Below are 15,374 nucleotides of genomic sequence, written 5' to 3'. Positions count from 1 at the left end.
AAACACAGTTTCAGAAGTATTCCTCTTTTGCTCTCAACACAAAGACGAGGACAAGTTCTGCTGAACTAAGCAGAACTTAATATTCTTAAATATTAAGAATATTAAATACTTAAATACTTAAGTTAAATACTCAGAGTTAAATGCTCTTAAATACTTAAATTCTTAAAGAAAAGTTTTTCTGGGGGGTATTCGGGATTTTCACTACCAACAGTTAGTAAAAATACTCTATGAACAAGAATTTAAAGAAATCAATGTATTTTATGTCAAACATCAAGTTTAAATAGGAAATCACTAAAACTAAGAATAAAATTTTCTTTAACATTAAATCACACACAGATACACACACAATCTGACTGACAAACATCTTGCATTAAATATTAATACAAAGCATGCCAATATTCAAGTTAGAACCTGTTTACAACCTAACAGGTTTTAGTGTTGCTTCCTTACAGCATTTATAAAGCTTTCCCTTCTTCACAAATACTTGTGAGATAAATGTCTAATACTGTATTTGAAAAACCTTTTCAATGATTTTTGAGTTATCCCTAAAAGGAATAAATTTATATGAAAAAGGAATTTAAAAAAATACCAGAGCAGGATAGGGACAAAGCCCTTAGAGATGAACATTTTATGTTGCCATTCTTTATAATGATATCCCCACAAAATAACAAAAACTGAGAGAATTCTCACCCTCATTATATATGTTAGTGATATCTTTTCATTTTTTCTTACCTGTATGGAAGTAATAGAAGCTGAATGTCCCTGAAGGACTGCAACTGGTGCACAAGTTCGAAGACACCACACTCTTACAACCTTATCACAGCTGCCTGCAGCAATAAGAGTGTTTTCATAGTTAACAGCCATGTCAGAAATTTCAGCAGAGTGCCCTCGAAGTGTAGCAAGGAGACGTCCATCATCTGTTGCCCAAATTTTCACCAAACAGTCATCTGAACCCTGCAGTAACACAAAAGGACAGAAAATTTCCAATGAAGCAAAAATTTGCACCACCACCCCATCCCCTTGGGGATGTTTAAATCAAACAAATAGTATTAATTAATGACAAAGGGAGGAGGCATCTGGGTGGCTTAGTTGGTTAAGTTGCTGCCTTTGGCCCAGGTTATGATCCCAGGGTCTTGGGATCAAGCCCCAAGTCAGGCTCCCTGATCAGCAAGAAATCTGCTTCTCCCTCTCCCTCTGCCCCTCCCCTCTGCTTGTGCACGCATGAACCAGCTCTCTTTCTCTCAAAAACAAAATATTCAAAAAGCAAAAACAAAAAAACTGTAATTTTGTTTACTAACTTTATAGTACAACTTATTCAACCATAAGAATGACATAATTGTTTTAATTAAGCAGAATAGGCACCAATTACACTAAGTGACAAATGGCAAATGCATCTTAATAAATGTTTGCTAAAATTGAATGAAATGAAATTTAATAGATAAATTCATTTCACATAAATTAACCACCTCTAGAATATAAGGCCTTCTTAAGATTTAAATTTTTAATTAGATTTCCCAAAACATAGAGTACATTATAGTTCATCCATTTAGTTATATAGAATGAGAAAACATTTTAAATTTCCTTTTTTAAAGTTACATAGTATTTTTTCCACTTTCCTTTTTTAAAGATTTTATTTAAATTCAATTTAGTTAACATATAGTGCACTATTAGTTTCAGGGGTAGAATTTAGTGATTCATCAATTATATATAACACCCAGTGCTTATTACATCAAGTGCCCTCCTTAATGTCCCTCACCCAACTACACATTCCCCTACCCACCTCCAGTGCCCTCCAGCCACTCAATTTGTAAACTATTCATCTTTTCTTGCATTCATGTGTCTAAGAAGGATGAATTGCTTACAAAGTATAATGCAGTCCCATGAAGCCTACTTTCAATTGCAGTAAATCTCTAACATACTACAGTACCATTAATTTTAAACTCACTGTAAAAATTCTTCTCCCACTTCGGTCAAATGCTACACAGTAGACAGATGACAAGTGCCCCAGAATTCTTTTATGCATCTTAATGTGCTGGTAAGCAGATGAAGGGAAAATATGGCTGAAGCGACTGCATCCAGTTAATTGCCTGCCAGAGGTGATATTCACTGAAAGACATAAAATAGAAGAATCCTTCTTAAAACCTAAAAGCAAAACCTACTTCAAGAAATTAAATCATAAATATTAAGATGAGATAAAACAGGGTACATACACCATAGCAAATTTACCCTGTAAAAAGTCTAAATTCCATTACTCATTTCATGGTTTTATTCAAGTTTACTACCTCAAAGCACTGAGAATATTTTACTTTTCTTTACAATTTTACTTATTCATTCAAGAGAGACAGAGAGAGAGAGAGATAGGCAGAGACATAGGCAGAGGGAGAAGCAGGCTCCCTGCCGGGAGCCTGCTATGGGACTCGATCCCAGGACCCAAGGATTATGACCTGAGCCAAAGGCAGACGCTCAACCACTGAGCCACCCAGGTACCCTGAGAATACTCTTATTTTAAATCCCACAAGTCTGATTTTCTGTTTGCCTTACTATGGTTTCTCAAGTATATTCTCATTTTACCTTTCTTGGTAAACTATAGTCAAAGATACTGTCACATTAAATGTATAGGTAAATCTTACCATAAGATGAAGGAATTTTAGAATAGAGACTATATTTGGATAATACATATTAAAAATTACATAGTGAATTTTATGAATTGCTGTCCTACTTCCTCAAAACCATCCACTCCTTATGCAGCTGTCTCTAAACTTTCAAGATTAATAGACTTATACAGTGAAAAAAAGAAAGGAAGCTATGATAATACATTAAATTTTCAGTAACAAACGATCCTTTCTAGGTTTGTCTATAGGTTCTCTGCTTTTTGGTTTCTGGAACTGTAGGCTTCCCCACTAGTTACCAATGAATTTTTGAAACTGCAACTCCTATACAAAATCATAGATCTTTTTGTTTTGCCTTATTAATTTTCTTAAAAAAAAACAGAATAAAGCATAAGTCTGTCCAATTCTCTTCCAAATGCCACCTGGATTCTTCTCACTTACCGAAAATGGAGACCTTAGTACCCACGTAAGGATTTACAAGCACCCATTTGCTCTGTGAAATTCCTCCAGTTTTCCCTTATACACTGAAAATATTTAACACCATATATATACATTATATTCTAATGAAAACATAATATCCTTATAAGTACAAAGTCACCTTGAGGCAAGATGACATTTTACCATAGTGCATAAATACATAATGCAAATGATAACAGCTTTATGTTGAAGTAAGGCAAATCTAAGGCAAGAATGGATCTGTAGCTAAATTAACACAATTAGAACCATGCCACAATAAACATATGAAACCTTTTCACATCTCAATCTTAAGAGCAATGGAGTCTTTTTTTTTTTTTCAGGCAAAGGTAGATCCACTGGCCATTTTAAACTGACAAAATGACAAAAAAATGAAAGATGAATAACAAAACCAATGAAACTTTGAATGCAAATCATAAGAACATAACAGAGATCTCAGTATTTATATAACACTGTGAGATACTAAGTAAATAAATGGTAGAAAACCCAGAAGCATCAGTACCAACTAAAAGGATTTCTTTTTGGCACTTGATCCCCATCCCAATCACTAGAAATTTTCTCCAAGATGGAAAAAGCAGACACCATAACTTTGGGACTTAGTAATCTTCCTTCTCTAGTCAAACATTTCTTATTGCTCTTAGGTCCTTAAAACAATCAATCATCACTTCTGCTTTGTTTTTTTCTAGCCATACTTTGCAAGTAGATAGAAGAAAAGGTGTATTACTGTAAGGCAGGGTTTCTCAGCCTCAGAAATACTGCCACTTTGGGCCTGATGAACCATCATTGTGGGGAGCTGTCTACTGAAGAATATTTAGCATCTCTGGCCTCTACCCCCTAGACTTTAGTAGAACCCTACCACCACAAAGCTGTGACAAGAAAAATATCTGAGACATCGCCAAATGTCTCCCGGTGGCAATAAACAAAAAGAAAAATGCAACAACTGCCCCCAGTTAAAAAACCACTGCTTAAAGTATAAAAACAAAAAAAAAAGCATCAATAGGAAGAAAAGTAATCAGAAAGCATCTAAGAAGAAAAGTAGAGACATAAAGAAAAAAAAGTAGTGAAAGACATAGAGGAGCAATAAAAAGCTACCAGAAATCCAGACATGCCTCTAACACATATCTGAATTTCTTGAAGGCTACAGGAACACAACTTAGCATATAAACAAAATATTCTTGATTGAACTAAGAGATCCCATTAGTAACTCAAGCCAAAGCTGTTAAATCAGGAACAATGACTGAAAACACTATGCATCTTTATAATGCATACAAATTAGCTTTTACTAAGACTCATTTACAAAGAAAATTAGTAAGTAATTGAAAAGAGAAATCGAAAGTATTTGCAACAAATGACAAAATCTTAGTATTTCAAAACATACAAAACTATCTATAAGAATACCACTAAGATCTAATAGATGAATGGATAAACGAAATTAACAGATAAGTCATGATATAGGAAATGCAAATAAATTGAATCACAATACATTTAACTATTTTGCCAACTATCAAAAGAAATTTAAATGAAAATAATGAAATACAATACTATACCTAATAAATTAGCACTTTAAAAATTCTAAAACCTAAGGCTAGCAATTACTACTTGAAACCAGTACATGACTATATTTCCAGATACACCATAAAGTGACATGATCAATTTGGAAAATAACTTCAACTCCTGACACCAAAAAAAAAAAAAAAAAAAGAAAGAAAAAAGAAAATAACTTCAGCAATACCCTTCAAGAGTCATGAAAATATACATACCCAATGCCCAACCCTTCAGAGTCTATTCTAATGACACATCTGGTTAGCAAAAATGAGTTACATGTATAAAATGTTTAATAAATTACTATTTATAATACTAAAGAATGATAAATAACCTAAGTCTAATAACAGGGGAATGGTTAATTAAATTATAGAATTATGTGATGGACTCTTCTGTAGGAACTAATAATTAAAATGAAACTAATAATTAAAATACAAAACTACAGCACTGTGGAAAAATGTAGGAACTACAAAGCAAAAAATATAAAATACAACCTTAGAAGTATACTGTCATTTAAATTATGGAAAATATGCATACATGTATAATAAAGACTAGAAAGAAACAAGAGAAATGAAACCAACTACTTTGTGATCAAAGTATAGGTAAAAATTTCACCTAGAACCCTTAACAATACATTTTTATCTTAAACACAATTTTTCTATTGCGTTCTTCCTAGCTATTGCTACTAGCTATTCAAAAAAATTCTAACATATATTTGACAGCAGCAGCAAATATTCCTTTTTTCCAATTTCAGTGATTTTTTTGGTTTATTCATCTAGCACCTGAGATGGTAGTAACATTTATACATGTTTCTCAGTCCTTTGATATCAAGAGGCCCTAGCCTCTATATTCACTAAGGAGTTCTGTCAATACTCTTTTTTGCATGCAGTGTCCATTTCACCACTATTTTTCAGTATTGCTGCTTTTTGCTTTTCTTATATAATTTAGAGAAGATGTTATCAGAAACATTTTCCTCAATTGTTAACAGCTGATAACTGACTTATAAAGATATAAGAATTCACTTTTAACCAAACCTTGAATATGTTACTAGGAAGAATTAGAACTCATCCTTCTAGTATGAATATTGTTCATGCTCTCTTTAAGGGAGGAGAATGCTCAAAGTTATTATTCTTTTTCTCAAAAATAACAATAAAGACACAGATACACAAACACACAATTGTCACTGTGATGTATCTGAAGGTCTCTACCAAATGTACTATTTGAGGGAATTTTTCTTCTATTTTAGGTATAATGCAAGTAAGAAAAAATTTCTATAACCCTAGGTCAATATATCCATTGATATCTCATTATTGCATTCTCACTATTAAGTCTTCCAAAATCCATAGTACTTCAAAAGCATGTAGTAAGTTTTATAATATACAATTAATTACCTTGATTATTTACTTAAGCTTTTCAAAAACACCATAAAGGGTAAATTATGTTATTTCAACCTCTATTTACTATAGATTAGCCCTACATAGTCACAAAAGAGAAATGGCAAAAACAATACTTGAAACAGGGCAACCAATCAACATAATTTTAGTCAGAACAAAATGCCTGCTGAGAAGGCATTCTCTCAACTCACTGTTGGTAAGGATTTGACAACTTCAGAGAAATAGTATACTATACTGTAGTTGTGACACCTTTCTTTTTTATTTTTTTATTTTTTTTACAATTCAACAGCTGACTTTATTTTTTTTATAAATTTATTTTTTATTGGTACTCAATTTGCCAACATATAGAATAACACCCAGTGCTCATCCCGTCAAGTGTGACACCTTTCTATCCAAGGATCTGGCATAGTCATGGTCACATTCCAACAATCAGCTACAGAGAATTTTCTCTTGAGCAGTGATATGAACATGCCAACTCTGTCTTGAAAATATTTTAATAACATTCCTTTTCAGACAAACATCCTTGATATCACAATACATTTCTTTGTATCAAGCAATGTTGACAAATTCAATCAGTAGAAAAATTAGTCAAATGTATATATGTACAAAATGTATTTAAATACAAAATGTTCTATTCAGAATCCATTATGTCTAATTTTTTCTTTAAAATTTTGTAAGATAGGCATCTATATGTTCTCTAACAAGAAGAAAGATAACGAACTCAATGATAAACCAAAATGCTTAAAGATTCAAGTAAGAACAGGATAAGACTTACTGTATGATTTAAATTTATTAAGTCACAGAGAAGTGAATAGCTATCAATAAAATGATTGGCTTTTCTTTAAAACCTATGTTTCTTGACCACCTACTATGAAGTAAGCACTATGAAAGACATTGGAAATACAGCTTATAAACAAATCAAACAAGATCCCAATCCTCATGGAATTTACATTCCACCGAACACAGCTTTCATCACTTATCCAATTTCATGAATGAATAAGATACTTTAATGAGGAAAGTGATCTATACAAATACATACAGCTCTGGAAGTGTATTTTTCTAATAAGTTCTACAGGTGATGCTGTAACTCTACCCTGGTTGGGAACCACTAAGTCTAGTCCAACCTCCCTCCTTCCAAAATTATCCTTTCTGTAACATATCTGGCAGCTAGCCATTTAGCCTCTGCTTAAACACTTTTGGTAAAGAGAAGATAATTATTTCTTTAAAAATGGCCAATTCATATGTTGAGCTACTCTAATTTTGGGGAGACTCTACCTTTAATTGAACTCAATCTCTTTCCCTGTAACTTCCGGAAATCATATAGTCTGTCTTTGGGAGCTACACTGAAAAACAACAACAACAACAAAAAAACCAGTCAAATCTTTTTGTTACATGGTAACCCATCAAATATTTAAAGATAGCTATCACTTGTGCCTTATATCTTCTCTCAATATATGGTCCTATCTAAATTATCCAAAGCCGTACTTTACAAATACCTATCATCCCCTATAGAAAAACACTTTTTCACCTAAACACTAGTGTTTTTTTTTTCCTGAGAAGTCTCTAGTTCATCAATGTCTTAAGCTCTTAAAATAACAAGAACTGAGCAAAATATTCTAGTGGTCTAATCAGAGCACAGTGGGTTTTTTTCTTTTTTTTTAAGTATTTATTTGAGAGAGAAAGAGAGAACATGCACAAGCTGGGTAGGGGGAGAAGGAGAGGGAGAAGCAGATTCCCCACTGAGCAGGGAGCATGACTCAGGTCTTGAGCCCAGGACCCTGAGATCATGACCTGAGCCAAAGGCAGGTGCTTAAATGACTGAGTTACCCAGGAATCCCTACAATGGATTATTTACAACCACACTTCTATTAATACAACTTAAGACCGCAAAGACTACATTAGTTTTCAAAAAAAAAAAAAACTGCCTTATACTATCTATTGGTTAAAAAGGAAATAAAGTTAGTTCAACATTCTTTCTTAGTAAATATATGTTCCTAGTGATTACTTCTTTCTTTTCTAAGAGTACACAAACTACCTCTTCAATAAACCTGTCTAAAATTCTGCTTGGGGTTAAAGCTAAATTCACCAATCTATAATTCCTAGAATCTACTATTTGTTTCTTTTCGTATAGTTGTCCATTGGGTCATTTCCATCTCTCCTGTCCGCTCTGATTTCACAAAGAATACCTGCCAGTGAAAACTGTTTCAGTATTCCAGGATTTAATTATTTTGGATTCTTATAATAAATAGGGACAAGTGTATCTTCTATCTTTTCTTTACCCATGCTTAATCTACCATTTACAGCTTAGAGATCATTCTCTTTAATATAAAAAACTAATGGAAAAGATCATTATCTCAAGTTCTCACATTTAAGCTATGAATTTATACCATCTATTTCTTTGTGATAAACCTATAGGTTCTTCCTCTATATGCTAACTGGGACTTTATAGGTGTTTTGAAGTAATCCTATATGGGTTGAGCTGAACAAAATTATTGCTATTTGACTATTTTCTACATAAAAATAGCGATTTTACATAGCTCAACATAATAGCTATAATTCGAGTGGGGAATGGGGAGACATCAAGCATTAGTCAGATGTAGGTATCCTGCTTTCTTTACTTCTCCATTAAGAAAGCAACATCCAGAATGTCAGGTCACTAGGATAATCACATACATATTTATCACTCCTTTTATCTCTACCCATTGTTTTTCATACCATAGCCACATTTATACCATTTCAAGTTTGTATCTCTTTGTATAAAATTTTCTGGTTCACTTTGTTGCGTTATACCTAATATTTATAAATATTGTGTACAACCTAATGTTTTCTCTTGTGAATTACTGATTACTTCCTCCTGTGTGGATCTTTTCCCTATATTATAGTCATTATATTTCATCATATCATTTTTTTAAAAACTGGGTAATTTTAAAAAAACTGGATAATTTTATGAGTATCCCTAATAAGCAGTAAAATTAACTTATTTCAGTTTAATTTTCTATGCTTTATCAACATCAATTAGAAATACTAGTGAACAGTAAATGGGAGAGAATAAAAAATAAAATTCCATAAAAAGACTCAAATTTTATCAAGAACATTTTAAAGAATTAATTAAATTAAAAGTCAAAATTCAATGCAATATTCTCCTGATATCTGTTATTTTTTCTATTAACATTTTAAATGTTATTGAAATGCCTTTAGAAATTAAGAATAATGAGTGGTTTTTGAGAAAAAGCATATAAAAATGCCATAATTTGAGGTGTATGATATTCTAGTACATGATAGATATTAATATATCATTTCATATACTCCAATTCTATTTGTTCTGCAGTTATAATATGAAATACTACAATCCAAATTAATAAAGTACAAACCAGACTGTGATTTTCTTTATGTAGTCATTAACAATAGCTTTGTCTTCCTCACTCTGTGGCATCCTGAATGTATTATAAGGATGTACTTCTTTTCTTATATTAATCCTTTCTTCACTGTCCTCTACATTACTGATCCATTCTGTCATTTTATAGAAAAAACTACCAACCACCTGTTAAAATCCTGGTATTAGAAAAAGTCTATTTTAGAACATTTGTTGCATGTGGCACAAGATGTACTATATATATTATCTTGACTTAAAAGCTTAGTACCCAAAAGAGTCTACCACAAGTTGCTAGAATTCATACAGGAATTGAACAATGTTGCATGATACAAAATCAATGCACAGAAATCAGTTGCATTTCTATACACTAACAATGAGACTGAAGAAAGAAATTAAGAAAATGATCCCATTTACAATTGTACCAAAAACCATAAGATACCTAGGAATAAACCTAACCAAAGACATAAAGGATCTGTACTCTAAAAACTATAGAACACTTATGAAAGAAATTGAGGAAGACACAAAGAGATGGAAAAACATCCCATGCTCATGGATTGGAAAAATAAATATTGTGAAAAGGTCTATGCTGCCTAGAGCAAGCTACACATTCAATGGAATCCCTATCAAAATACCATGGACATTTTTCAGAGCTGGAACAAATAATCCTATGATTTGTATCATAAAAAAACCTGAGTAGCCAGAGGAATGTTGAAAAACAAAACCAAACCGGGGGCATTACAATGCCTGACTCTAAGCTATATTACAAATCTGTGATCATCAAGACAGTATGGTACTGGCACTAAAACAGACACATACATCAATGGAATAGGACAGAGAACCCAGAAATGGGCTCTCATCTCGATGGTCAACTTATCTCTAACAAAGCAGGAAAGAATACTCAATGGAAAAAAGACCGTCTCTTCAATAACTGGGGCTGAGAAAATTGAACAACCACATGTAGAAGAATTAAACTGGATCATTTTCTTACACCATACACAAAGATAAACTCAAAATGGATAAAAGACCTAAATGTGAGACAGGAATCCATCAAAATTCTAGAGGAGAACACAGGCAGCAACCTTTTTTAACTCAGCCACAGCAATTTCTGACAAGACATGTTTCTAAAGGCAAGGGAAACAAAAGCAAAAATGAACTATTGGGTTGGGACTTCAAGATAAAATCTTCTGCGCAATAAAGGAAACAGTCAATAAAACTAAAAGGCAACCTACAGAATGAGAGAAGATATTTGCAAATGACACACCAGATAGAGGGCTAGTATCCAAGACCTATAAAGAACTTATCAAACTCAACACCCAAAAATCCAAACAAACCAGTCAAAAAATGGGCAGAAGACATGAATAGACATTTCTCCAAAGAATACATACACATGGTCAACAGATACATGAAAAAATGCTCAATATCACTTGTCATCAGGGAAATACAATTCAAAACCACAGTGAGATACCACCTTACACAAGTCAGAATGGATAAAATTAACAAGACAGGAAACAACAAATGTTGGCAAGGATGCCGAGAAAGGGGAACCCTCTTACACTGTTAGTGGGAATGCAAGCTGTGGAAAACAGTAAGGAGATTCCTCAAAAAGTTAAAAATGATCTACCCTATGATCCAGAAATTGCACTACTGGGTATTTATCCCAAAGACACAGATATAGAAACGAAGGGACACCTGCACCCCAATGTTTATAGGAGCAATGTCCACAATAGCCAAACTGTGGAAGGAGCTGAGATGTCCACCAACAGATGAATGGATAAAGAAGATGTGGTATATATTAATATACAATGGAATATTACTCAGCCATCAGAAAGGATGAATATGTACCATTGAACTGGAGGATACCATTTAAGTGAAATAAGTCAATCGGAAAAAGGCAATTATATTGTTTCGCTCATATGTGGAATATTAAGAAACAGTGCAGAGGGTCATAGGGAAAAGGGGGAAAACTGAATGGGAAGTTATCAGAGAGGGAGACAAATTATGAGAGACTCTTAATTATAGGAAAGAAACTAAGGATTGCTGAAGGGGAGGTAAGTGGAGAGATGGGGTAACTGGGTGATAGGCATTAAGGAGGGCATGTGATGGAATGAGCACTAGGATTTATTTGCACCTGATGAATTACTGAACTTTACATCTAAAACTAATCATGTACTATATGTTGGCTAATTGAATTTACATTAAAAAAAGCTTAGTACTAGAATTTCAAATATTAAATAGTAATTTTAAAAACCCTGAAAAACAATACAGGACCAAATAACAACAACGCTTAATAAACAAAATCAACAATTTATTACAGGGTTGTTTTACTAAGAAAACATTACTACATCAGTTTTTTTCCCTATAACAGTCAAGACCACAGAGTTTGTTCTCCTAAATTCAGTCAATCATATCAAAAGTAAGCAGGAAGCAGGAAGAAATAGATCAGTGCAAATACATAACTTCTGTGAGAAATACCTGAGAGCACAGTCTCTTCTATCAACTCTATACATGAAAGACAGAACATTATTAGATCAAAAAAGATCAGAAAGCCTATGCTGAAACAACTGTGTAACAAGACAAGTAAGACAAAAATTGTAAACTAATAAATAATTTAAAAATGGAAAAAGTAAAAAAGTAGTAAAGTATAAAATATCCATTTTACACAAAACTTAAGGTTCTATATTTTATATACTTAGTGAAGAAAAATTTTATTTAGATTCCTCAAGTATTGGGTAGCTCGGGTGGCTCAGCACTTTAGTGCCGCCTTCAGCCCAGGGTGTGATCCTGGAGACCAAGGATCGAGTCCCATGTCGGGCTCCCTGCATGTAGCCTACTTCTCCCTCTGCCTGTGTCTCTGCCTCTTTCTGTGTGTCTCTCATGAATAAATAAAATCTTTAAAAAAAAGATTTTAAAAAATCTTTAAAAAAAAAAGATTTCTCAATTATTTTGAGTCCTAGTTTATTACATAATATATTCAAACTGATTCCATTTTAGAAATAAAATGAATATTTCTTATAGAATCACATATTACACATGTTTTATTGCTAAGATACAACTATCAATAGCAAAACTCAAATTTAAAGTTCATTAATGGAGTAATGTCAGCATCTTGGCAGATTAATTGTTCCACTTCTCTCTCCACTTCGATTAACAACTAATTAGACTTTCACAGCAGAAAAAAAGTGCTTCTACACATCACACCAGAATACCCCAGAGGTTTTTACCTACATGTGCACCTATTGGTAGACAGGGCTTCAATAGGGGCTGCAATTCAAGGGACTAGGCAAGCATGCCCTACCCCAACTCAGGTGATCATGGAATAAAGGGAACCTGGAGAGTGCAAAAGTGAGTGGATAGCCACAGGCAATAGAGACTTCGTGGAGGTCTAGCCTGCATGAAGGGAGAATCTGGCATACTATAGAGTGGAATAGAGATGAATTTGGACACAGAGATGGAGGAACTTGCCAAGGGAGCACTGTTTCCCAGGATGACTTTGTAAGGGGCTGAGATTTTGGCAGCCGCAGCAGCACCCTCTCCCGCAGAGGTTGAAAGTTGCAACTACTCCCACAGAGTAGTCAAAATCAAAAGTGCTAAGTGATTTTCCAGCAGCTACAAATGTGTAGGTTGCAACTGAAGATACCTGGTCCTCTCAGGCAGCCCCAGAATTTTGGAGGACAGACCGCCATGACTGAAGGAAAGGAGAATGGGGGGAAAGCAGAGAAGAATATCAAAACACATTGAAGGCACAAGCTTCATGCTGTCTGCTTCAGAACATCAATAGGTCTACCCCACTAATCTCTGGGAGTGCTCCACTTAGATGATCCATCCACTGCCTAATGGGTATCCTTCAAAGCCCCAAGGTGCTAAGCTCATGCCATTCCCATACCACTGCCAGGTTCTTATGCATGCTCCTAGGGCATCTGTGAGAAGTAACACCACAGGAGAAAGCCACATGCACGAGTTACTGTGCCATGTTCTGTAATACAAAAGAAAGGTTCTAATAGCCAACTTATTTAATTATAAGAATCAAACAAGACATAAGAAAAATCAAGAAAACAAAACTGAAACATACTTTAGACCAAATAGATTTAACATACATACACAGAATGTTCCATCTCGTGTTCCAACATCACGAGAATTCATTCTTCCAAAGTGAACACATAACACTCTCCAAGGACAGATCATATGACAGGACACAAAACAAGTCATAGCAAATTTAAGAAGACTGAAATCATACGCCTTATCTTTTCAGACCACAATGGGATGAAACTAGAAGTCAACAAGAGGAAAGCTGAAATATCCACAAATGTGGAAAATAAACACACTTCTGAACAATCAATGAGACAAACAAAAAAAAAATCAAAAGATAAATAAAAAATATCTTGAAACAAATGAAAATGGAAACACAGCATATCAAATATTAAGGGATGCTGGATAGGCAGTTCTGAGACGAAGTCTTATAGCAATAACTTCATTTATTTTTTTATTTTTTTAAACATTTTATTTATGAGAGAGAGATACAGAGAAAGAGAGAGAAAGAGAGAGACGCAGAGACACAGGCAAAGGGAGAAGCAGGCTCCAATGCAGGGAGCCTGACATGGGACTCAATCCAGGGTCTCCAGAATCACTCCCTGGGCTGAAGGCAGTGCTAGACCTCTGAGCCACCCGGGCTGCCCCAATAACTTCATTTATTAAGAAAACATAAAAATCTCAAATAAACATAATTTTAAATTTCAAGGAACTAGAGAGAATAAAAACAAATTAAGCACGAAGTTAGGAGAAGGAAAGATAATAAAGATCAGAGCAGGAATAAATGGAATAGAGGCCAAAACAAAAAAAAAATAAATAAAAGATCAACAGAACTGAGAGCTAGTTTTTCAAAAAGATAAAATTGCTGCACTAAGAAAAAAAAAAGAGAGAAGAGTGAAATAATCTTATAAGTGAAAGAGGACACATTACAACAGAAATGCATAGGACCCTAAGAGACAAGGATCAATAATCATGTGCCAACAAATTAGATAATGTAGTAAAAAATGAATAAATTCCTACAAACACATAACCTAACAAGACTGAATCAAGAAGAAATAGAAAATCTGAACAGATCAGTGAACAGAAACAGATTGATACAGTAGTCGAAACCCTCCCAACACAGGACAGGCAGCATTAAAGGCAAATTCTACCCAAACTTAAAGAATTAATGTCAATCTCTATCAAACTTTTTCAAAAAACTGAAGAGGAAGGAAAATTTCCAAAATCATTCAATGAGGCCAACATTACTTTGATAGCAAAGTCAGATAAGGACACTACAAGAAAACTCTTATCCCTGATAAACATAGAAGCAAAATTTCACAACAAACTATTAGCAAACAAAATTCAAAGACACATTATAAATTAAGCAACATGACCGAATGTAATTTAACCCTGGGATTCAAGGATGGATCAACATACTCAAATCAATAAACGTAATCATCACATTAATAGAAATATAAAAAATCACATAATTATATCAATAGATGATACAAAAGTATTTCCAAAATATGACATCCTTTCATGCTAAAAACCTTCAACGGGATGGGTATAGAAAGCAGCATATATCAACATGATAAAGGTCATATACAACAAACTCATAGCTAACATTATCCTCAACTGTGAAAAATCGAAATCTTTTCCTCTATGATCATGAAAAAGACAAGGATACCAACTCTCATCTCTCTTTCCAATATAGTACTGAAAGTCCTAGATATAGAAATTAGGTAAGACAAAGAAATAAAAGACATCTGAATCAGAAAGGAAGAAATATAATTGTTATTTGTATGTCATATGATTTTTAAAAATTCAATAATCAAACAAAAAAAAATAGGAAAAATCAACACATTTAGTAAACTTACAGAATATAAGATCAACATGCAATTATCAATTCCATTGTTCTTAAAGTATTAATTTAAATTCCTGTTCATTAAATACAGTGTATTATTAGTTTCAAAT

The 15,374-nt window shown here is 33.5% G+C and overlaps 1 protein-coding gene across 4 annotated transcripts in view; it reads right to left on the bottom strand.

Annotated features, from left to right (window-relative positions):
- The window catches only part of BRWD3 (bromodomain and WD repeat domain containing 3), a 201,192-nt gene that overhangs the window by 130,676 nt on the left and 55,142 nt on the right, over window positions 1-15,374 (bottom strand). For all 4 annotated transcript variants that reach the window (XM_077889094.1, XM_077889096.1, XM_077889093.1 and 1 more), the window contains exons 7-8: window positions 1,946-2,106; window positions 733-954 (exon numbers count right to left, since the gene is read on the bottom strand). In XM_077889094.1, the coding sequence (XP_077745220.1) occupies window positions 733-954; window positions 1,946-2,106 (383 nt within the window). The remainder of the gene's footprint in view (window positions 1-732; window positions 955-1,945; window positions 2,107-15,374) is intronic.

This window comes from Canis aureus, chromosome X, assembly GCF_053574225.1.
Source record: "Canis aureus isolate CA01 chromosome X, VMU_Caureus_v.1.0, whole genome shotgun sequence".
NCBI lineage: Eukaryota > Metazoa > Chordata > Mammalia > Carnivora > Canidae > Canis > Canis aureus.
The sequence above is the reverse complement of the archived record's forward strand: the minus strand, read 5'-3'. Positions and strand labels throughout refer to the sequence as shown.